Genomic DNA, 22,731 nt, shown 5'->3' on the forward strand with positions numbered 1-22,731 from the left:
AATGTCACCTCATGAAAATTTGTTTTTGCTACAAGTTGCAAAGCACAGATTCTCAAAAAGTTTAACTTTCAACAGGAGCAGAACTAAAGGTAACTTGCATTGGAGCACCAGAATATTTCTGAAGTCAGTCCATACATTTCAAATTAAATGAATGACTTCTGAGATGCCCTTTAACTAGTGAATCTGAAATACACCGAAACCCATGTACAAAAGGATAGAGGAAGCTAACCGTGTGCCAAGTCTCCGGGTCCGGAGTCCCATGAATACTGATCTTATCAGTTTGCCAAATGAGGCAGCGTTTACAGGCTCCAGTTTCTGCTCCTGACAGTGTAGCAGGTAGTGACAGTATAGAGTGCTTCGAGGCAAACTCACTCCTTCTGCTGTTTCATAGTTATCTAATAACCACTGAACCTGTGTAAGAACAAAAAGAATGTTTTTTTCATCACTTTCATTCATCATTTTCCTTGCAACACCATTTTAGTGGGAATTTAAGTTAAGGAAATTTCCAATCTGTTAGATTTTACATTTGTTTTAATGTAACTGGAAAAAGAACATCAAAAGTAAAATGTTAACTTTACAATGTAACAGACTGAAAATCCACAGGAACGAAGCAAAAGACAATAATTCATGTCGAAGAATATTCTTTAAGATTCACTCAGAGAGTGTGGCATTTCACAAGTAATTTAAATAATTAATTGGTCTGCTGATGAATTGCTCATGAAAAGAAAAAAAAATAAAGTGAGGTAGATTTTCAACTTGCTGCCTGGGCACAAAATTGGTGCTGCAGGTCAGCTGCCATTACAGAAACTGTTCCTTATTCATTGTTTTTAGTGGAAATGAAATTCGGTTGTTTTTACATTAGCAGGCCAATCTGCAACATCTTTCTCACAGACAAGTGGGCAAAATTGAAAATCTGATCCTGTTGTCTATGCATAATAATTTTGTCCCTTTCTGTTTGATTTTCAATCATTCCCTTTGCATCGCTCTACTTTTCTCAATCATTTTGTCTCTTCTTTCTCCCTCTTTCTGTAAGATTTTCCACTCATTGCCTTTCTTTTGTATATCTCCCTCTGACTGCTCTGCCTGAAGGCATAAGGTGCACATACACATTAGCGATCTGTCACTGTCTCTAACGACATTAGCTTTACAAGCACAGAAGTGATTCCCTTTCTTTAATGAGAATAATAAAAAAGTAAAATAATTCTGCCAAGGCTTTCTGATTCCTCCAATAGCTAAAATAGCCTGTTAGGTATATAAAGCACTCCAGTTCATTTTGAATCAAATCACAAGGCTGTGATCTCCAGTGCGCACTAGAAAGTTTCATTGCCGAGTGTGACGTGGCTGGGATGTGGATGAGCACCTCCAAATCTGAGGTCATGGTTCTCTGCCGGAAAACAGTAGGCTGCTCTTTCCAGAGGGGGAACAGCTTCCCTTAGTGAAGGAGTTCAAGTATCTCAAGATCTAGTTCGTGAATGATAGTGGGGTGAGCGTCCGATTGATCAGCTGATCAGTGCAGCGGCTGCAGTTCTCCGGATGCTCTACCGGTTTGTGGTGGTGAGGTGGGAGCTGAATTTTAGGGGGAAGCTCTCGGTTTACTGGTTGATCTACATCCCCATCCTCACCCATGCTCATGAACTGCGGGATGATTGAAAGGATAAGATTATTATTACAAGCGGCGGTAATGAGGTTTCTCCGCAGGGTTGCTGAGCATACTCTCTGGGACAGGGTGAGGAGTTCAGCTCCTCCGGATCAAGTTGGGCCAGTTGAGGTGGTAAGGATGGCCCCTGATACGTTCTTGATGGAGCTGTACCAGGCACAGCACACTGGGCAGAGACCTCGAGACCGACCCAGGACACGCTGGAGGAATTGGCTGGCCTGGGAATGTCTGGGAATTCCCCAGGAGGAGCTGGAATATGTGGCTGAGGAAAGGGAAGTCTGGTCGGCCCTGCTCAGCTTACTGTCACCACGGCCCTCACCAGGAGAAGCAGTTTGAAAATGGATGGATGGATGGATGCAAGGCTTTGAACACAAAAATATTAGTGCCTTGTACACTGTATTTTGTGTCACACAGTTTAATGCAGTATGCCCTAAAATATCCAATTCACTATCTGCGACAAAACCCTGCACAAGGTAATATTCTATTATTTCTACAAGGTGGTCCAATTCAATAAACGGGTCCTTTATGAAGTGCTTTAATGTTATACAGTCACAATTAATTAATATTGGTACATATATCCACTGTGCCTGTGAACAAATGCTTTTACAATATACAGAAGTGTATAGTCTTGTAACACTCTGAAAAAATTTTCACTGGCTCCTCCACCCACATTTTCCTGAGAAGGTTCACCAAAGTTTGTTTACATTTTATCAGGTTACTTGATTCAACACTCAATATGAAAGATAGATACCAAACCATTAATTTATAAAATGTTTATGCTCTTGTATCTATATTGTATGGGAGCATCTTAGTGGCTATAGCACTGAGGGTTCAAATGACTACGTAAAATGTTGAGGTGTCAACTCTAGCAGTTCACAATATCATGAGAACTCTCAATTGGGATATAGCCACCTAATGCTCCAAGCAGTTATTATTTTACATATTAAATGCACAACAAACATGAATAACAAAGCTCTTAATGGAAAATATATTTGTTTGTTTACTTTGTATTTATTCCCAATTTTATCCAAGGTGCTGCTCGCCCACAGATAGCATCCTTCAGCCTGGAGACTAGGATGGTCTGGTGCGCAGATTTCTCTACCACAGCTGTCAATGTTGTTCCATGAAATAACAACAGAAAATACACTTGCTGTGCTGCAAGTCTATTGTCTCAGCTTTTTCAAAAGAGCATCCCAAATTAGAAATATATCACATCTAGCAAAAACTTATTAAATTTGGTCTCAAAAGTGGCATGCAATTTAGAGCGACAGGCAATCCTGTGACCCAGACCTTCGACCATCTGGTTGGGAGGCAAGTGTTCTAACATTTGTGCTACTGGACCACCCTTATTGAACAATACAAAACAGAAACCCCAGGGGAGTCAGCACTTGGAAGAGTTGACCAGTGACTCACTGTGGCTGGAGAGGCACGCATGGTGTGACTGTAAGACTGACTGGAGCTCCCCAGCATGTAACCTCCCTGGATGACATAGGTCCCTCCTCCTGGGTTGGCCACAATCTGCCCTCCCGTGACATACATTGGCACCGTTCCACTACTGACCACGTTCTGCGAAGTCACCGGCGTGGCAACCTGGTTTGGTGTCCCCTGAGATTCATAGTAACTCCCGCTTGTGTTCTGGCTGTACAGCTGAGTTTCTGAATAAGGGTAGGTGTTTGAACGTCTGAAATGAGAAAGTATGGCAGCGGTTCCACAAAGATGACTTTAGTGACAGTTTGCCTACTTATATTCAGGAGCGTAGTATTACAAACCTATTGTGAATTAAAGATAAACAAACCACATTAGAGGCTCTATGTTAAATGTCTTATTTTGGTTGCCCAGGAGGGGCATGTAGCTCTTCTAACTAATTTGTTCCATAGATCTTCACTTTCGTCTAAAACACTGTAGGCACTTTTTATGGTAAAAATATAAAATGCATGAATCAGGTACATTAAATGAATTTGGAGATTCAAAATATGCTCATTCAGACCATTTGTTATAACATTTCATATAATTTATGAATATGAAAAGTTTTGAATGCCTGAGTGATGTGATAATGCACTACATAATGCAAGCTCTTTCATAAACAAGGGGCAAGTTTAAAAAAATGAGAAAAAAGCAAGTAGATTTTTAAAACAATTACAAACTTAGAGCTTCATAAGTTTCAATACTATATAGCCCAGTAACAGTTCCTGTATACTTCCTATAATAATTTGAAATTCTGAGATAAATGGTTAGAATAAAGTCTTTTTTTTTAGTGGTTACTTCTTAGAATTAGCTTAAACAGAAGGAAGTTTGCTATACCAGTCAGAACATGAATTATATTGCAAATCTATTGTATAGCGCTCACGCAGATGTTCGAGCAGCAATTATTAACATTACATCAGCAGCCTGCAACAGTGAAAATCGGTCTTCCAAACAAAGATTTAGGTTAAATATTTAGAAGTGTACAAGCACCCCACAACAACCACCTGCATTCATATGGCACCCTTACGTACAAAACACTCCAGGGTTCTTAACAAGGGCATACGAATAAAAATATTTTTGACATCAAGCCAGGAGGTAGTAGGTCAGATGATCCAAGTTTGGACAAAGAGCTAAGCTGTAAGGGGCATCTTACAGGAGAAGAGAAAGGTAAAGAGCAGGACAGGTTTAGGGAAGGAATTTCAGAGCTTAAGGCCTGAGCAGCTGAAAGCACCTCCAACAACGGTGGAGCAATTAAAAGCGGAATGCACAAGAGGTCAGAATTAGATCATCACAATGTGGCCAACAGTAAATTCTTTTGGTTCGTCAGCAGCGGTGAATCCCTAACTGAAAGTCACTTAAAAAAACAAACTGATTCTGTTTGCTTTAAAATGTAACCACAGTTATTGAAATCAGCACCCTGCATCTCGTTTGTGGTTTTGGTTGTCCTTACTCATGAAGGTTAAATGGCTTTTCATAATTATGCACTGTATAACCACAGAAGCCTGATGATTTCTTAACTTTGTTCAAATCCCTAACCTTTCACCTTTAGTATGTAGAAGCCAGATTTTTGTGGGATAGCCGGTTTTTAAAAGCCGTTATCTTGGGCGGCATTTGCTTTTACTTCTATGCTGATGTTTCTCTTCTTTCAAGAAATTTGACCACTTTGTGATGATACCATTGTTCTCTGGGTGCAGTTTAAGTGCTGTGATATTATAATGACCAACATTATATTCACTCACATGAATCAACAATTACCCATTAGTGGCCCTCCAGTTCTATGCAGTTCCTTTTAATTCCATCATATAGCGTAAATATACAAACTTATACCCTTAAAAATAACACAAATTCCATTAACATTTACATTCCTTGACCAGTTCTTGAAGTATTCTGACAGACATTCTTTCTACTCACATTGTGCTTCCTGTATAGCTGGCATCACCCCCTTCTACATACTGCACTTGGTTCGAATAAACATGCTGAACTGGCTGCACTGGGACCTGTTGTAACTGCTGAACCTAAATATGGAGGTCATCAGAAAGAAAAAGTTATTAGGGTGTACCATTTATTAGTTCACAAACTAAAACATCAAAACATTTGTCTTGAAGCAAAATGTTAGATTACCTTCTTTAATAAGAGCCTTCCCATTCAATGAATATGACTTATTCTATGTATAACGATGTTGGTGGGAGGAACCATTTTAAATTTCTGGTACAACTACTTGAAACCTGCAAGGCATCCAATATCATAATGGCAATAGTGCTTTTTTTATTCATTCATGGGACCTGGATGTCGCTGGCTAGGCCAGCATTTATTGCCCATTGCTAATTGCTCTTCAGAAGGTGGCGAGGAGCTGCCTTCTTGAACCACTGCATTCCATGTGGTGTAGGTAGGGAGGGAGTTCCAGGATTTTGACCCGGCGACAGTGATGGAATGGCGATATATTTCCAAGTCAGGATGGTGAGTGGTTTGGAGGGAAACTTCCAGGTGGTGATGTTCCCATGTGTCTGCTGCCCTTGTCCTTCTAGATGGTAGTGGTTGTGGGTTTGGAACTTGCTGTCTAAGGAGCCTTGGTGAGTTCCTGCAGTGCATTTTGTTGATAGTACACACTGTGCGTCAGTGGTGGAGGGAATGAATGCTTGTGGTGCCAGTCAAGCGGGTTGCTTTGTCCTGGATGGTGTCAAGCTTCCTGAATGTTGTTGGAGCTGCAGTCATCCAGGCAAGTGGAGATTATTCCATCACACTCTTGACTTGTGCCTTGTAGATGGTGGACAGGCTTTGGGGAGTCTGGAGGTGAGTTACTCACTGCAGAATTCCCAGCCACTGAGCTGCTCTTGTAGACACAGTATTTATATGGCTCATCCAGTTTGGTTTCTGGTCAATGGTAACCCTCAGGATATTGATAGTGGGGGATTCAGCAATGGTAATGCCATTGAATGTCAAGGGGCAGTGGTTAGATACTCTCTTATTGGAGATGGTCATTGCCTGGCATGAATGTTACTTGCCACTTGTAAGCCCAAACCTGGATATTGTCCAGGTCTTGCTGCATTTGGACATAGCCTTAATAGATGCAATTTTAAAAATATAAAAAAATTAGAATAATGCTACTATGCTGAGCTGCCAGTCATGAACCTCATCCAATGGCAATGTACATCAAAAATTGAGCCACAATTTCCCAACCTTTAGCACTTCCAATTTAACCAATATGAAATGTTTTTTTAAATTCAGATGAGGCAGGTACAAAAAATTGATCCATAAAAACTGTGATAAGCTTTTTCCACTTTAATACATATTTTGAAAAACTGCAGTGAATTTTCAGGAACTAATTTTATGATTAAATATCCTTAAATTATGAATATCGATAAATTGCATACCAAACAATTTCAAATGCGGTTAATGAACCCTGAGGTTTCCAGCAAGTCATCAGTCTTCCTTCTGTTCCTGATCAGACATATTGTGCATCTCAGCACATAGTCAACAATTTGTTGATCTATATTACTCTATATTTGATGGTTAACACGTTACTTCTGTTCCTGTTTCCTAAAGAAACTCTTAAGACAACGAGAGTTGTTTTCCTTTGGGCTGGTGACACAGTTTTCAAAAATTTGTGGGCAGGGATCCTGGACAACGCAAGAGTATTTTCAGGGGTCCCTCATACAATCAAGTTTTAAAATCACTGCTACTTGTTCCTAAAATTTATATAATATAATTTAGGAAGATTAGTTATCCCCTTAACAGAAACAAACAATACTCATTACTAAAATACAATATTTAAAAGACAAACAAAATTAGTGCAACTTTTATATAGTAAACATCTTTAAGGAACTTGAGTAACACATCCTTCTGTTTATCCTTATGACTATTTCTTACTTGACCTACTTTAAGAGCAGTTGGTCCTGTTCCAAAAACTAGTGCCTGAGGGACTCTCTGGACCTTGACTCGTTGTTCAGGGCTGGCTGGTAACATGGAGAAAAATGGAACCTGCTCAATAATCACTTTCTGCTCTGTGCTGGGAAGATGCTGGGGAGTAAATCGAATCACTTCGACCCTTGGTGCTGAGGTGGAGGGCATCATGTGCAAGACATGCACTTTGTGTTCTGGACTCAATGGTTGGGAATTTCCTAACTGATGTTCTTCATGAATACTGTTCTTTGAGCTGGGAGAATCGGCAACTACCTGCAGCTTCTGATCTTTCTCTATCAAACTGGAAATCTCATTCTCCGTGCTCTAGTGTATAATATAAGCAAATTATTTTTACCAAATCAATTATCAGAATACATTCACAAGAGCAGAAGATGGATGAACATGCCAGCATTGAATGAAACTGGACCAATAAAGGCCAATATAGAATGGCCTTTCTAATGGTTCCTAAACGTCCTAAGTAATAACTTTGGAATATCTCAACCCAACTCCTTAGGGACACAGGTATAAAGTATAAAATTACTCATAATTTAAACTGGAAAATCTAATTCAATAGTGTAGCTAATATGGGAAATTGAAAGACACAAGCTGGTACAGGGAGGCTGATGGGCTAAAGGGTCAACGTATGTAACCTGTGCTATATGTAAACTGACAATACTGGATACAAAGATAATTCCATTCCCTAGCATGGTCATCCCTCATCTTGGACACAAAATTCACTCTATGCTGTAACAGAATTCTTGAAACTACTAATTTTACATTTTGTAATACTATTATATCTACGTAGATTATAGGGACATTCATTGTATAGTTTGTAAAATATGAAACAAAAAATACAAACTGAATATTTGCCCAATATAGGCATTCAATGCTACAACTTTTCTGTTTCTCTCAGTTTAAGTCCTTTCATTCCTTTGAGAAGAATTCGATGATCCTGGATGTCAGACACACCAAAAAGCTGCTGCACTATGACAGAACAAACATTGGTAGATCAAAGAGCTATTATTTAAATAATTGTCAATACGGTTTTGCTAAACACATTCTGTTGAAAAGCAAAATGGATACCAAGAGTTGGGATACTTCAAATAGTAAGCTATTTTATAAATATTTTTGGCTACATGCACAGCTTATGTATAACACTTGTTTGATTTAGTTTTGAGAGGTTCAAGAACAGGCCAGTGGAATGTTGTAAGTCATTTTAAATTATGATAGTTTGCTCATTTCAAACCTTACAAATCCTGAGACTCTCATCCAAGAGCTAGAACTGGCCCATTAGAATAAATGCCAGAAAGCAACTTAAGTGAAAATATGTTCTAACTCCAATAATTTTGTCTTGTTTTTGTTCATTTCAGATTTAACTTTCATACAAAATCTATGCTTGCAATAAAATGATGAATGTTCTCATTTTGTAAGAAATCTAGTCCTGTCTGGTTAAATTCAGATCATCTAGGATTTTTGCCCTGGGGCAGGATTTTTCGCTCAGTGGATGGGTGCACGCCCAACCCGCTCAGGCGTGAAATGATGCATGTTGATATTGATCAAGTGTGCTGACTTCAAAATGCAGTCGTGCGATAGTTCAGTTGGCGGGCATGTGCCAGAGTTGGCAGCACACCCGCCAACAATTAAAAGGCCTGTTAAGGTCATTAAATAATCAATTAACTTAAATTTGTGGCCTTTGCACTTTTTAGGAAATTCCATAGGCAAGATGAGGTTTCCTGAAGCAAATAAAAATAAACTTTTAAAACTTAATTATAACATGTCCCTGCTCATGTGACAGAGTCACATGAGGGGACATGTTTCATTACGTTTTTATTTTCTTTATTTTATTTATATAACACTTCATCTCTCTGAACTCTGTGCCTCAGGGAGATTATGAAGCGTGCACGCGCAAAGGTCGTACTCGCCCTGCTCACCTTCCTCCCCCCCATCCGCACAGGGAACGCTGAGCGCTGCCGCTCGCATTTCACACTGGGCGGGCCTTAATTGGCCCACCAGCGTGAAATCGCCTTCTGGCCCCGATCACAGGCGGTGGTCAGCTTCCCGACAGAATCTGCCTGACATGGGTGAAATTCTGCCCCTGGATTAATGCTGAAATGCTGAATTACCTATCATAGGCATTGGCCTGCCTCATCTTTTGAGAGTAATTAATTCAAATTAATAGGTAATCATTCAACAAGCAAAACTACTGAGACATTGGGTGGGATTTTCTGGACCCGTCACTGGCTGAACCCACCACAGGCGAGGTGGCGCCCCAGCCAGAAGTCCACTGACTTGCAGCGGGACTGGAAGATCCCTGTGGCAGGCGGGTGCAGAAAATCCCACCCCTTGTCCCTTTTAAAGGACGTTACTGCAATGTGGCATTTTCCTACACCCACTGGATATTGGCTTATTTCTGAAGTATACCTCATTTTTTTGAAAGAATAGTACCAATTCAGAGTGTAGGCTTCTTTAACACTGAATTTTCCATGTTATTTAGTCAATATACATATTAAGTCACAAAACAGTATTAAAGCCAACTCAAAGCATTAATAAGTGTGCCAAAGGCTCACTAATAACATGCACTTATATGGCCCCTTTAACATAGTTGAATATCCCAAGGTGCTTCACAAACATTATCAAACAAAATTTGACACCAAGCCACATAAGTAAATATTAGGATAGATGACTGAAAGGCTGGTCAAAGCGGTACACTTTAAAGTGGAGAGAGACAGAGACCTTTAGGGAGAGAATTCCAGCAACCGAAGGAACGGCCACCAAGCTGCAGTGAGCAAAATCGGGGATGTGCAAAAGGTCAAAATTGCAGAAGAGACTCCGTGGTTAAATGTAAGAGTTGTGTGGTACTGCACTTTTTAAATGAATAGTTGCATATTAGATTCCTGGTCTGCGCTGAGTTAACTCAACTCACTAAGGACAATGCCAGGAGAACAGCAATGGCTGGCTTCCAAGCTACGAAAGGGGAAGAAAATCAGCTAAATTTTTTTCCCCCTTGCGCAGGAACTACAGCTGAAAAGTGCATGTCTGATGCTTAAAGCTCAGTTGTGATGCCACCATCCCTTCCCCTCTGGTTGAACAGCTAACTGTCAATATCTTGACTCTACAAAAAAGATGGCATCATTGTGTATGATAAACAGAGAGATATCTTTAGAACAAAAACAGAATTACCTGGAAAAACTCAGCAGGTCTGGCAGCATCGGCGGAGAAGAAAAGAGTTGACATTTCGAGTCCACATGACCCTTCAACAGAACTAGGTGAATCCAAGGAAAAGGGTGAAATATAAGCTGGTTTAAGGTGTGTGTGTGTGTGTGTGTGTGTGTGTGTGTGTGTGTGTGTGTGTGTGTGTGTGTGTGTGTGTGTAGGGGCGGGGGGGGGGGTGGGGGGGAGGAGGCGAGGCGGGGAGTAGTGGAGGGGGGAGGTGTGGTTGTAGGGACAAGCAAGCAGTGATAGGAGCAGATAATCAAAAGATGTCACGGACAAAAAGAACACATAGGTGTTGAAGTTGGTGATATTATCTAAACGAATGTGCTAATTAAGAATGGATGGTAGGGCACTCAAGGTATAGCTCTACTGGGGGTGGGGGGAGCATAAAAGATTTAAAAATATTTTAAAATAATGGAAATAGGTGGGAAAAGAAAAATCTATGTAATTTATGGGAAAAAACAAAAGGAAGGGGGAAGAAACAGAAAGGGGGTGGGGATGGAGGAGGGAGTTCAAGATCTAAAGTTGTTGAATTCAATATTCAGTCCGGAAGGCTGTAAAGTGCCTAGTCGGAAGATGAGGTACTGTTCCTCCAGTTTGCGTTGGGCTTCACTGGAACAATGCAGCAAGCCAAGGACAGACATGTGGGCAAGAGAGCAGGTGGAGTGTTAAAATGGCAAGTGACAGGGAGGTTTGGGTCATTCTTGCGGACAGACCGCAGGTGTTCTGCAAAGCGGTCGCCCAGTTTACGCTTGGTCTCTCCAATGTAGAGGAGACCACATTGGGAGCAACGAATACAGTAGACTAAGTTGGGGGAAATGCAAGTGAAATGTTGCTTCACTTGAAAGGAGTGTTTGGGCCCTTGGACGGTGAGGAAAGAGGAAGTGAAGGGGCAGGTGTTACATCTTTTGCGTGGGCATGGGGAGGTGCCATAGGTGGGGGTTGAGGAATAGGGGGTGATGGAGGAGTGGACCAGGGTGTCCCGGAGGGAACCATCCCTACGGAATGCCGACAGGGGGTTGAAGGGAAGATGTGTTTGGTGGTGGCATCATGCTGGAGTTGGCGGAAATGGCGGAGGATATCTTTAGAACTTTACTTCAGCATTAGTTACTGCCTTCAGCAGACGGGAAGAAAAATGGGGTGAAACTTATAACATGAGAAAAATTAGTGAAGTCTTGTCCCCAACTGATCAGGGTGCAACTCTTTGTTTGCCTTATAATAAAGAAAATATAAAATATATATAATTTCACCTAAACTTTCTGTTCTAGGATAGTTGTCTATTAGTTAAAATATGATTTAAATGAATGGCCAATCATTGAGCAGAAAATAACCGTAACGCAGCCACCGAATTATTTTGCCAAATGGGTAAGATCTCATGTATCATTTAAGACTATAATGCCTTCTTCACCTCATATTTTACGATAGCCATAATTCTGCCATTCCTATGCAACCCTATTCGTATTTCTTGGAATGGAGTCATAACTAACAATTAACAAACCGGTAGTGCCTGTAATTTGGCCTATGAGTTAATTTGCATGGAGAAAACATAAAAATGGAGATAAAAAAATTAAACAATACCACATACCTCCTGAGAAACATGAACTTGCTGCAGCGCTTGTACTGATAGCTGTTGAACTTGGCTGGTTTTAGCAGCCTGGGGTGTTGTTTGCACAACAGATCTCTGTCAAAGAAAAATAAAAATCAATTAATTTGCTTTGTAGACCGGCAGCTTTCAAAGGACAACTCACTTTCTTAGTTTATTTTCTGCAATGTCAAATCTTTAATATTTCAAGAGCTGCTTTGCCATTTAGGGGTTCAAAGGATTGCTGAACAAAGTTTTTCAAAACTGCTGCACATTGTTCCTCCTCCCTTAGCATACTAGAGGGAAAACTGAGAACATGAGAAAACTAGAAAATTCTTCTTCTGATGTGACTAAGGGAGCATCAGTAAAAGTTCCATGGGGAATTTCATAGATTGTCACCCCAATTATGCCTGAGCTGGGAGAAGCCAGCATCAGTTGAAAAGATGATCTTCAGAATTCCTTCTGGTACCATTCTCCAATGCTCCTCTGACTGACATCAGGGAACAGTTCTCTGCAGAGAGGAGATATGGGATGGTAGGTCCAGACAGAATTGAAAAATAGAATTTAGAGGAAGCATATCCTAAGCAGATGGTTTGCAAAATGTTTTTTTTAGAAGGAATGGAAGATTTCCTCCCTTACACTTTTCTTTTAACTTTACCAAACACTTTCAAACTGTTGAGATATCAAATAGTCATACAAGAATAGACTAAATGACCTACGGATAAGTACGCTGATGCTTCCAAAAAGACCATTTTGGCAATTTTGTTGGTCAAAGGTCCGGACATAAGTATTGTTTTACCAGAGATTCAAGTACAGTGATTAGGAGCATGGTGAGGGGAAAATCTTGCCTCAGGGTTATAACTATGTACTGCATCACATTAGGAAAACAGAAATATTTCCAATATTCTGCAGTATTTAGTTTCTAAGCAGTTTGCAAGCACATGAGAGAAGCTGCATTGGGACCTATAGCAAGATCCATAGCTTTTCAGCTTTCCTTTTCGATTTAAAAAAAGCTTCTAGATAACAAATATACAAAATACAACATCACTCAAGTTGCCGACTAATCATGACAATCAATCTCTGACAATAGCCTAGAACAAACACAAGGTGAGAAAAGCACCAGTGGGGGAGGCTTTCGAAACTTGGCCTTTAAATGCGGACTCCAACTGGCCTATCAGCCCCCAATATCCTGGGAAGCAAACATGTTTCTAACAGGGAAGGAAGAAATTGTCATGCAGTGCCTATACCTGAAATAGTTGTTAACCCTTTGCAAATGCAAATAAAAGGCTAATGCGTGTTTGAGAGCCCCAATGCAAGACTGGTTTGCCCAGTTTCACTCAGGAGAACCAGACTGTGAGACCACCTGCAACCTACAAGCTAAGTTTTTGGAACAGACTTACCCTGAATATGGAGCTGGGAAGAGCAGGAATATATTAGACAAAAGATATCCCAAACAGGCTCTTCAGGGACACATTGATAACACTATTGGCAATCCTTGTCCCACCACCTTCTGGATTCCAACAGTCAACCTGCTATATATTCACTGTAATGTGTATCCACTGATTCCGGCTTTCTTTATTTTCAGTACCAAACTTTCCAATCAAAGAGACTTAAATTGTTCAAATCCTAGTGCACCATATCCAATGCCTAACACTTTAGCAAGCTCCTTTGTCACACCCTCAAAGAAAACCAACAAATTAGGGTGGCAAGACCTCTCCTATATGAATACAGATTGGTTATCTTTTATGATTTTATTTCTATCAAGTTATTTCATGTCTCATCTTCAGTAAGAGTTTTCATGTCTTTACTCATAATGAATGTCAAACTCGTTATTCTGTAATTTCCTAGGTCATTTTTCCCTGCCTTTTGAAAAACGAGAATAACATCTGCCACCTTCGACCTCGGGTGCCTCTCCAATATTCAGCGATATTTGAAAGATTTGTTCCATTTTCGCGAATGCATTTTTTCTTTATGTATTGCTTAGCAATTTTTTTCAACCACGGGTGAGAGTGCCTTTACGCTTAGTGATTTTGCTTTGCATGGGCACACATTGATCCACTGCATTCACAATCATCTCCACTGCATTCACAATCATCTCCACTACATTCGCAATCATCTCCATGTAGGAACTTTGTAGCTCCTATACTCTCAGCCTCTCATCACCTCTTGCACCATTATTTTGTATTGCTTAATAGACAATTCTTAAACTAAAATAAACCATGAATTAACACAGGTAGGTTGTATAACAGGAAAAAGTTGGGCATCAAATATGGCAAATGAAATGTAAAGCAGAAGTGCAGAGCGATACATTCTGGGAGGAAGAATGAGAAATGACAATATAACAATTTTAAAGTGAGTGCCGAAAAAATGAGATCTAAGGGTTCACATGAACATAGCTTTGTAGGTGGGAGGACAAGTTGATAAAGCCTTAAAAAAAAAAGTACATGGGATCCCTGGCTTTACCAATAGAGGCATATAGTTCAAAAGCAAGGAAGAAATGCTAGTCTATGACATCTTGTGACAATGTCCACCTATCACTGGCCCTCTATCCAGCTCTACCTGTCCCCCCACCCCTTAAACCAGCTTATATTTCACCTCTTTTCTACTTTTATTTAGTTCTGTTGAAGAGTCATACGGACTCAAAACGTTAACTGTGTTCCTCTCCCAGACCTAAGTTTTTCCAGGTATTTTTATTTTTGTTTTGGATTTCCAGCATCTGCAGTTTTTTGCTTTTATCTTAAGGAATGCTAGTGCACTGTAAGTTACTAATTAAGCCTTAGCTACAGCATTGTGGCCCATTCTATCACCGACTTCAGATAGGATGTCAGGGCCTTGGAGAAAATGCAGAGAAGATTTCCTTGAATTACACCAGGATAAGGGATCTCAACTACTTTGTTCACGCTCGTTGTATGCTAATATTAATACTGTTAGATATAATTTTAGATAAGCACTTAAACAATTAAACATGTGAGGCATAAAAAGTTATGCACAGAAAACTGAATTAATGTTTGACAGACAAAACTTTTTAAAAAATAAACGTTTGACATTGATTCAAGAGGTTTATTTAGATTTTATGAAGGAATCAAATCTGAAAGTCCTCAGAGTGCAAGGCTTAGCCCATAAGTTATAGCTAATCATTCACCAGTTTCCCTATGAAGTCGCTTCTTTTCTGGGAAGCCAGAGGAAAAAAAAAATCTTGTTTTCCATCATTGCAAGATTACACATGCTTCACCAACAGATCAAGAAAAAAAATGTAATGAATAGTTAATTACTTGTATTGTAAATCCTGCAGTTTCGTTACGGTGCTACACTCAGCAGTATTCTTAGGGAGCTATACAAAATACACGTATTAAAAGGAGGAGTTTTAATGTGAACTTGCCATTTATCATGAAATACAAAATATGCACAGCATTTGCACTAGTGATTATTTCTCAAAACTTGTTTTCATCAGCAACCACAGAGGTTAGCATGCTAATAATGCATAGTTGTTTTTTCACTAAACCCATCAATGCGGTAATAGAAAATATATTCCCCAAGAAAGCTCTAGGAATTACAATGCCCAAAAGCCAGAAAAAAAAGTTTAAAAAGTTTGTTCCCCTCATGTAATGACTGAAAAGAAAATCAATGAACATCAATTTAAAAACAACAAAACAGTGGATTGCAAAGTAAACTCTTACATTAAACATATCTATAATATCAAAGTTAAGCAAACCCACAATCAAAATAGAACACTCAGGAATTCAAGGCATAGCATAAAATGCAACAAATGTGACAAGAAAATACAATTTATTCTGAAGATCTCAAAGGCTGACATGGAATCACATATCTCTGACTACATTACACACTACAACAGAACAAGACATTTAAATTACATAATGTGGAGAATACAGTTTCCTTGATAACAACCAAAACAAAAAAGCATCCCAAGAGAAAATTGACATAACTTTTCTCACTGACTACTTTCAAATAAAATGTGAACAGGCGAATGTACAGAATGCCCCTGTCATGCTCAATACAATTTTGGCAAAATCCTTCCACTGAATAAACAGGAAAGACATATCATAATTTGTCCTTACTGTATTACATTCAGCTTTACTCAAGACTGACTGACATCCCTGAACCCACAGCTATAAACAGAAATTAGGGACAAGCCTTAAACTGTCAAAGTTCAAGGATTTAGTTAAGTAAAATAAAACAAACAAGTGAACTACTTAAAATATTGCAGACACGACAAATTTTAAATCTACAAAACAGGGTCAATAGGGTTTCATAGCTTCTACTCTAGGAAGAACGTCAAGTCCAAAGAGAGGTTGCCAAACAATTCACTAAAATTATACCGGGAATGGCAGGATCAGTCAGGAGAGGCGAATCTTGTCTTTTCATTAGAACAAAAGGTTAAAAGGAAAGTTGATGAGTTTTTTTCTCAAAATTACGAAGGATTTTGATAATTAAATGAGAAAATTCATTTGCATTGTTCAAAAACCAGCAATTAGAGAAATAAATTTAAGATTATCACCAAAAGAATGAAGGAACATATTACATATTTTCAAAAAAAAGTGTTCTTCCACATGGAATGCCTTAGCACAAAGTGGTGGAAATGGAATTCATAGAAATAGCTTTCAAAAGGGAAGTTTTTTTTAAGATTCAAAAGAATATAGGCAAAGAGCAGTACAATGGGGCTAAGTAGGTAAATCTTTCAGAGAGCTAGCATGGGCATAATAAGCTGAATGGTCTCCTCTTGTGCTATTAAATTCAATCATATATTATGTGACTTATAAATAAATAATTAGAATCTCAAATGGGGAATACAATATTCCAGAGAGATTAAACAATATTTGGAATAAACAACCAAACAAAATGAAAACATTCAGCGCCACAGGCCTAAAGGAAATTTGAGCAACCAAGGCATTTTTAACAGAAATTAAACTCATAAACCCATTAATGGAATAGGAAGCCGAGTTGATCACACACTTATAAACAACAAACAATAGTTTTGAAAACCCTTAACCTGAACAGTACTAGGACAAGATAGTATATGAAATTGTGCAAAAACAGTACCTAATGATCTCAGCTAATAGTTGTACTATATTTCCACTGCGTTGCGTGAGTACTGTGCAAATTATATTGGCTAAACATAGTGGGGCACCAACGTTCTTTGAAAGTTAATAGCATCACTACAATGTGTACAAGCAATCCAAACTGAATGTCATTATGCACCACAGATGTGGGTACTACAACTGTAGTGCAGTGCTGGAGAAATCTAGGGTATTCAGTATAAACTGGCCACATAAGTTAAATTTATCTTATGAAACAGATGAAGCAGACTTCGCACCGGTCGCTACAAATAACAACAATAATGTGCAATGAAAGCACATTGAGCAGGCACCATTTCTGCTGGCAGTTAACATCAGTACTGTACCAGATGACCTACACAGTTATGCAATTGCATTTATCATTATGTTATGTACATTTAATGCTATAAATTGAGCCTAAGGCCTTCACTGTAATTTGTCTTTTGCTTCTCATTGTACTCATTATCCATACCTTTAAAATTCCTCACAACGCCTAGCTTTTAGTAATAAGCCACATTGCTTCTTACTGCTCCATTAAACAGTTATTGTTCCAAAATATTTAACTATTATTTAAATGTGTCTTTTCTTGTTAATCTAATTATTAATTTGTTTTATGTCCTCTTCCAACATTGCAGAATTATAACTCTTCTAGTCTCATTGAGGATGCCATTTATCATCCTAACCCAATAAATGTGTACCTCTTTACTAGAAATTAGAAACCATTTTTACTATTGCTGGAAGAAATTAAATAAATGTAAAGTTCTTACAATATATTTTCTTATTAGTTTGCTTGTATATATTCAAGACTACAAAACTGAAGCAGCAACACAATGCAAGATTTTCTTAATGTTAAATTTTTCCTATGGGTGAGAAAGTTTCTACTCTCCTGGTAATTGAACAAAAGCTAGTGAGCTTTTCTTCCATTAAACTTACGTAAGGATATGTTTCAATGGTGGCATCACAAAGCCACCAAGAAATTAACAATGACTGTGGGTTCAAACATTTTCTGCAGATTTGACTTCTAGAATAAGGAGACTGCCTATATATTTCTGAAATAATTCCTACAGGGCAACAGGCTCATGCAATGAAAACAGAAAATGCTGGAAAAGCTCAGCAGGTCTAGCAGCATCTGTGGCGAGAGAAGCAGAGTTAACATTTCAAGTCTGTATGATCCTTCTTCAGAGACATACAGACTCAAAACATTAACTCTGTTTCTCTCTCCACAGATGCTGCTAGACCTGCTGAGTTTTTCCAGCATTTTCTGTTTTTGTTTCAGATTTCCAGCATCCGCAGTGTTTTGCTTTTATGCTCATGCAGTAGTTTGGCATACAAAAAGATTGGGCAAGCACATGACACAACAATGTAAATTTCACTGAAGCGGATCACTGCATTGACTCTTTTAAGAAAATAAATAATTGAGTTATTTTAGGGTTTGATGAATATATGAAGACCCAGGTATACTTAACACTGAGCAGAATTCCACTGGTCAAACATGAAACAGATCCCCCAAAAGTACTACCCCATATCTGTGGAAGCAAGTTCTCATATGAAAGTTAATGTATTTCTTTCCTTCCTCCATTTTTTGCCAATTTTCCCCCTTTATCATCCTCTCCATCATTTCCTTGATGAGTATGGTTCTCTAAGCACCAGGCGCCTCAGTGTGTCATTCAAATGGCCATTGGCCACATGTAAGCCTATATAGTGAATGTTTGCAACCTAATGTTAACAATGACAATTCACTGATGGTTTCACACTATGAAGAAGTGTGTCAAAGAACTGCTAAATGTGGTTTTACAAGACAGATAATTCTCAGGTACCAAAGTTAATCACTTGTGGAAAACATGTGGAATTCAACACCTCCCCATGTCTTCCATAAGGCTATGTTCCTATTACTGTAAAATACAAAGATATCTAATTTGGATTGACATTACCGCAACATACCAATCATTCTGCTCCTTTCATTGTAATGGCAGTAAGGTCAGGATAACTGAAACAGTAACCATGATTAAATATGGCACAAAATGGTTTAGTAAGATAATTCTGAAATCTATTTTCTAATGTTACTAATGTCACTGTATCAGTATTAGTCATAGAACACTCTTCAGTAAATTACTCCAGAATTTGTGGCATCCCTGTTTATAGACTAAGTAACATTGCTAAAACTGTTACCTGATGCGTTACTGTTACCTGCTGGACTCCCGGCAGCTGGAGCTGCGGGAACTGATCCACTTTCGACTGCACAGCCTTCTGTACTAGAAGCCTCTGCTCAGGAGAAAAGTAATACATTATGGAGAATCCAACTTGAAATGCACTCAGAAACAATTGCAATGTGGTGTAAGGAAATTCAGTCAACATATATACCCAACCCAAGCCTGAACTTCCCATTCTACACAAACAATTGCTTTCTGTCACTGAAAAAAAACAGCAACACCTTATTAACCCCCTGAGGTAAGCACATTGTTAGTAATCAAATTAATCACTTTTGCACTCAGGATAATGAATGACAAATGTATTCTTACAAAATACTCTAAAAATTGGGTAATGTGATGCAGTTTAATGTACAAAACATAACTTAATTTGGCAGATTATTGGCAGTAGAATTACAATTTAGATATTCCATCATTACACATTCTATGAGGAACATTACTCCTTTAAGTAAACTGGTGACTTCTGATTTAAAAATGACTATGTCTAACATACGCCAGTTTTGTCCTGTCTGCTGACTTACAAACAGGTGGACAAATTTTCCTTCCCAATATCCCCACTTCTGTTCCAGTCACAGAAACTCATCATCGAACATTCTCATTTGGCAAGAAGAGCAAAGAAGTAAACTACAAAATCTTAATTAGTGGGTGCTTTGTGTAGTCACTAAGAGGCGAGACATATTTGGTGCAGAAATGTTACTGCAGTCTTCAGAGTTGATTTTCCATTGAGTAATCAGCAATTAACTAAAATTATTTGTAGACTAAAATTTCAGGAAATCATCCAAATTTTCCATGTAACCACAGAAACCAAAGCAAATTTTGGATGGCCAATAAACAAAAAGCTTTATTTTGATTGCAATTTAAAAAAGAATACGTATAAATTTTCCGTAACAGCTCTCGGAGCACTTGGCTCCTAAAAACAACATATCGTATAGGGTTCTTCACAACGTTAACAGAAAACTAGATGGTGAGCAAAGTCATTAGAAAGCACCAATGAAGTTTTCTTTCAGTTTACTCTAGTTCAGCTCAACTCTGGTGCTGAAATGGGTTAATGGAAATGGCCATCATAAAAACTTTACTTCCTAAGGACAGTTAGGGCCGTGTTAAAGGCCAATCAACATAGAATCATTGAACATTGCATTGCTTGAGCCATCAAAGAAAGGTAAGCTATGAATTCATATCCAGACCTATGAGCTAATTATGTGAATGATGAAATTAAAATCATTTGTTTAATGCAGGTGCTATTGTGCAGTGGGGTAGTGGGTGAGGTAGATGCAGACACCTTCCTTATTAGCCCAACCATGATCTGAGCCTCACTGTTCACACAGAACCAATCCAGCCTCTGGACCTGACCAGGCGTGCAACAGTAAATCACACACTCAAATGAGAAGTTAAAACTGAATTGTCAGTCATTGCTGATGTGTAATATGTGACTAAATCATTAAACACTTATAATGAAGCTCTAAACGTTAACTTTGTAATAAAATGAATAAAATAAAAATAAAGCCACAGGCTTAGATGAACTACCTATAATTATAGTTGACCTGTCAGCTGTTGAAAATAATGGGGGCTGTGTTTCCAGAGGATCATGTTGGATCTACCTTTCGCATAAGTTATATTTTCAGTTTCAGTTCAGTTATTTGTCCTGATATGTCATAGGCTTAAATTCAGGGCAATTTTGAATAGTGAGCCTTTGCTAGTTCACTAGTTAAGGATATAATGAAGCATTAAAAATTACTACATGTAGGTTTTCACTGACTGTTATACATTTCTTAATGCTAGCAGCATCAAATAACACTGAAGCTTTGCAAACTAAATGGCCATCACCTTAGATTTTGAGTCAATTATATTATAAAATCGGTGACAGCAAGCTGACAACTGCTTTATATTCCTCCAGATTTTGATTCCCATTGACTTCAAAGCTGTCATCTATGGGTACTGGGAGAATGAAGTTTTCAAATCCAATTCAATTCAAATGACAAAGAGAACTAATTTTCAACAAAGTTGAACAATGGATGGAAAGTGTGCAATACCCATGGTAAATTCCTAAATACAGAAACATGTGCCAAACAAAGCAGCAAAGATATATTATTTTTCCTGAGAGCATGATTCCAAACGCCCCCTTGAAAAAAAAAGCATCTTCAACAAGTGAAAGTGTGTTGGATATACCTTTACTTTAAATTCAGTTACTTGCACTGATATGGAACAAGCTTCTATTCAGGGAAATTTTGAAATGTGAGTTTTTGCGAATTGCCTATTGTAGGATGTTTGGAAGCATAAAAAATAATTGTTACAGGTAGATCTTAATGCTAACAGTGTCAACTTGCACTGAGGCTTACAGACATCACCTTGGTTTTGAATCACTGAATTCCATGTAAAAAGCATTAACTCTTTATTGATGGAGAGTTAAAATAACAGCCCTTAAAAGTCAACACTTAAACAAGTGTGGCTCAATAATGAATCAAAGAGCCAGGAGGAACTGGCTGAAAATATTTATGGATTATGGTTTATATTAGAAAAACTTTACCAGCTCAATATGACTTATTTTTGGTGGAAAGAAAAACAAAAAAAATCCAGTCTATATATTGTGATGATATCACAGTTGCATGTTGTGATTCAAACATATTGCCTATATATTCACTGTAAACTCTTTTGAACTTGGGCAAAGAAAATCCTCAAGTTAAAAGTGGATAAAGGAAGTCTGCAGTGTGTTTAATTTGTCTTTTCCGGCCTTTCTCAGTCAAATGATTTAAAAGGCAGGTTCCAAACCATATTTGTAATTATTGCCAAGTTATGTCTTAGATGTAACATTGTGTATCAAAGGGGACATTAAAACAATTTAATGCATTGCAAGAACCTTTGGCAATCCAACTTTTTCAGCTGTTTACTGCTAGCTGTGCACTAACTCTAGCGATGTCCTAAAGATGCCGGAAAATCCATGGGCAGCAATCTAGGCAAGACCACAGGATCATGCCTGCTATTGCTATACAACGCTGACCCTGCCTCATCGTACTGGGTCAGTAGAAAGGAATCTCATTTGCAGGCAGTTGGAGGGTGTCAGCACCATTATCATCACATGCCAAGAGCTCGACAACCCCAGTCTATTGGAAATTTTAGTGCCTGGGCATCATCTGGATGTTGACCACTTTCTAAAAACCTCCTTAAATTAGTCCTAAAGTTGCCTTTCACTAGTCTGAACCTCTATCCCCACTATTTGTTTTACAATGGTATTGCAGATAAATCTCTTCCATACTGGCTATTATTTCATAAACCTCTATAAGATCACCTCTTAAGGCTTTCCTTTCTAGGCTGAAAATACCAATGCCACTTAGTCTTAGGTTATAACTCAGGCCCCAATAATGTCGATCATTAGTCACTCTGCTATTGGCAAACGACGCCTCCAATTGCCTAGTCGGTTGCAGTATTACTCTGGAATTCCCCTTCTGCCTCCCTGCTCTCTCTCCTCCTTTGAGAAGCTCCTTAATACCTACCTGTACGACCAAGCTTTTTGGTTATTTGTCCTAATATTTCTTTACATTGCTTGGTGTCAAATTGCAATGCTTGGGACATTGTACCATATTGAAGGAGCCTTATAAATGTTGGCTCCAGTGTGACTATCTCCTTTGTTGCTCTGCTACC

At 38.6% G+C, this 22,731-nt stretch overlaps 1 protein-coding gene across 6 annotated transcripts in view; it reads right to left on the reverse strand.

The window, feature by feature from the left end:
• rfx1a (regulatory factor X, 1a (influences HLA class II expression)) overlaps positions 1-22,731 on the reverse strand; it is a 126,372-nt gene that overhangs the window by 28,412 nt on the left and 75,229 nt on the right. For 2 of the 6 annotated variants that reach the window (XM_041177193.1, XM_041177192.1), the window contains exons 4-8: positions 19,076-19,150; positions 11,820-11,915; positions 5,033-5,136; positions 3,071-3,338; positions 230-411 (exon numbers count right to left, since the gene is read on the reverse strand). In XM_041177193.1, coding sequence (XP_041033127.1) covers positions 230-411; positions 3,071-3,338; positions 5,033-5,136; positions 11,820-11,915; positions 19,076-19,150 — 725 coding nt within the window. Of the gene's footprint in view, positions 1-229; positions 412-3,070; positions 3,339-5,032; positions 5,137-6,997; positions 7,887-11,819; positions 11,916-19,075; positions 19,151-22,731 lie in introns of those variants that run through there. The other 4 variants (XM_041177197.1, XM_041177194.1, XM_041177195.1 and 1 more) reach the window with 3 other exon arrangements.

The sequence above is a fragment of the Carcharodon carcharias genome, chromosome 30 (genome assembly GCF_017639515.1).
Source record: "Carcharodon carcharias isolate sCarCar2 chromosome 30, sCarCar2.pri, whole genome shotgun sequence".
Lineage (NCBI taxonomy): Eukaryota > Metazoa > Chordata > Chondrichthyes > Lamniformes > Lamnidae > Carcharodon > Carcharodon carcharias.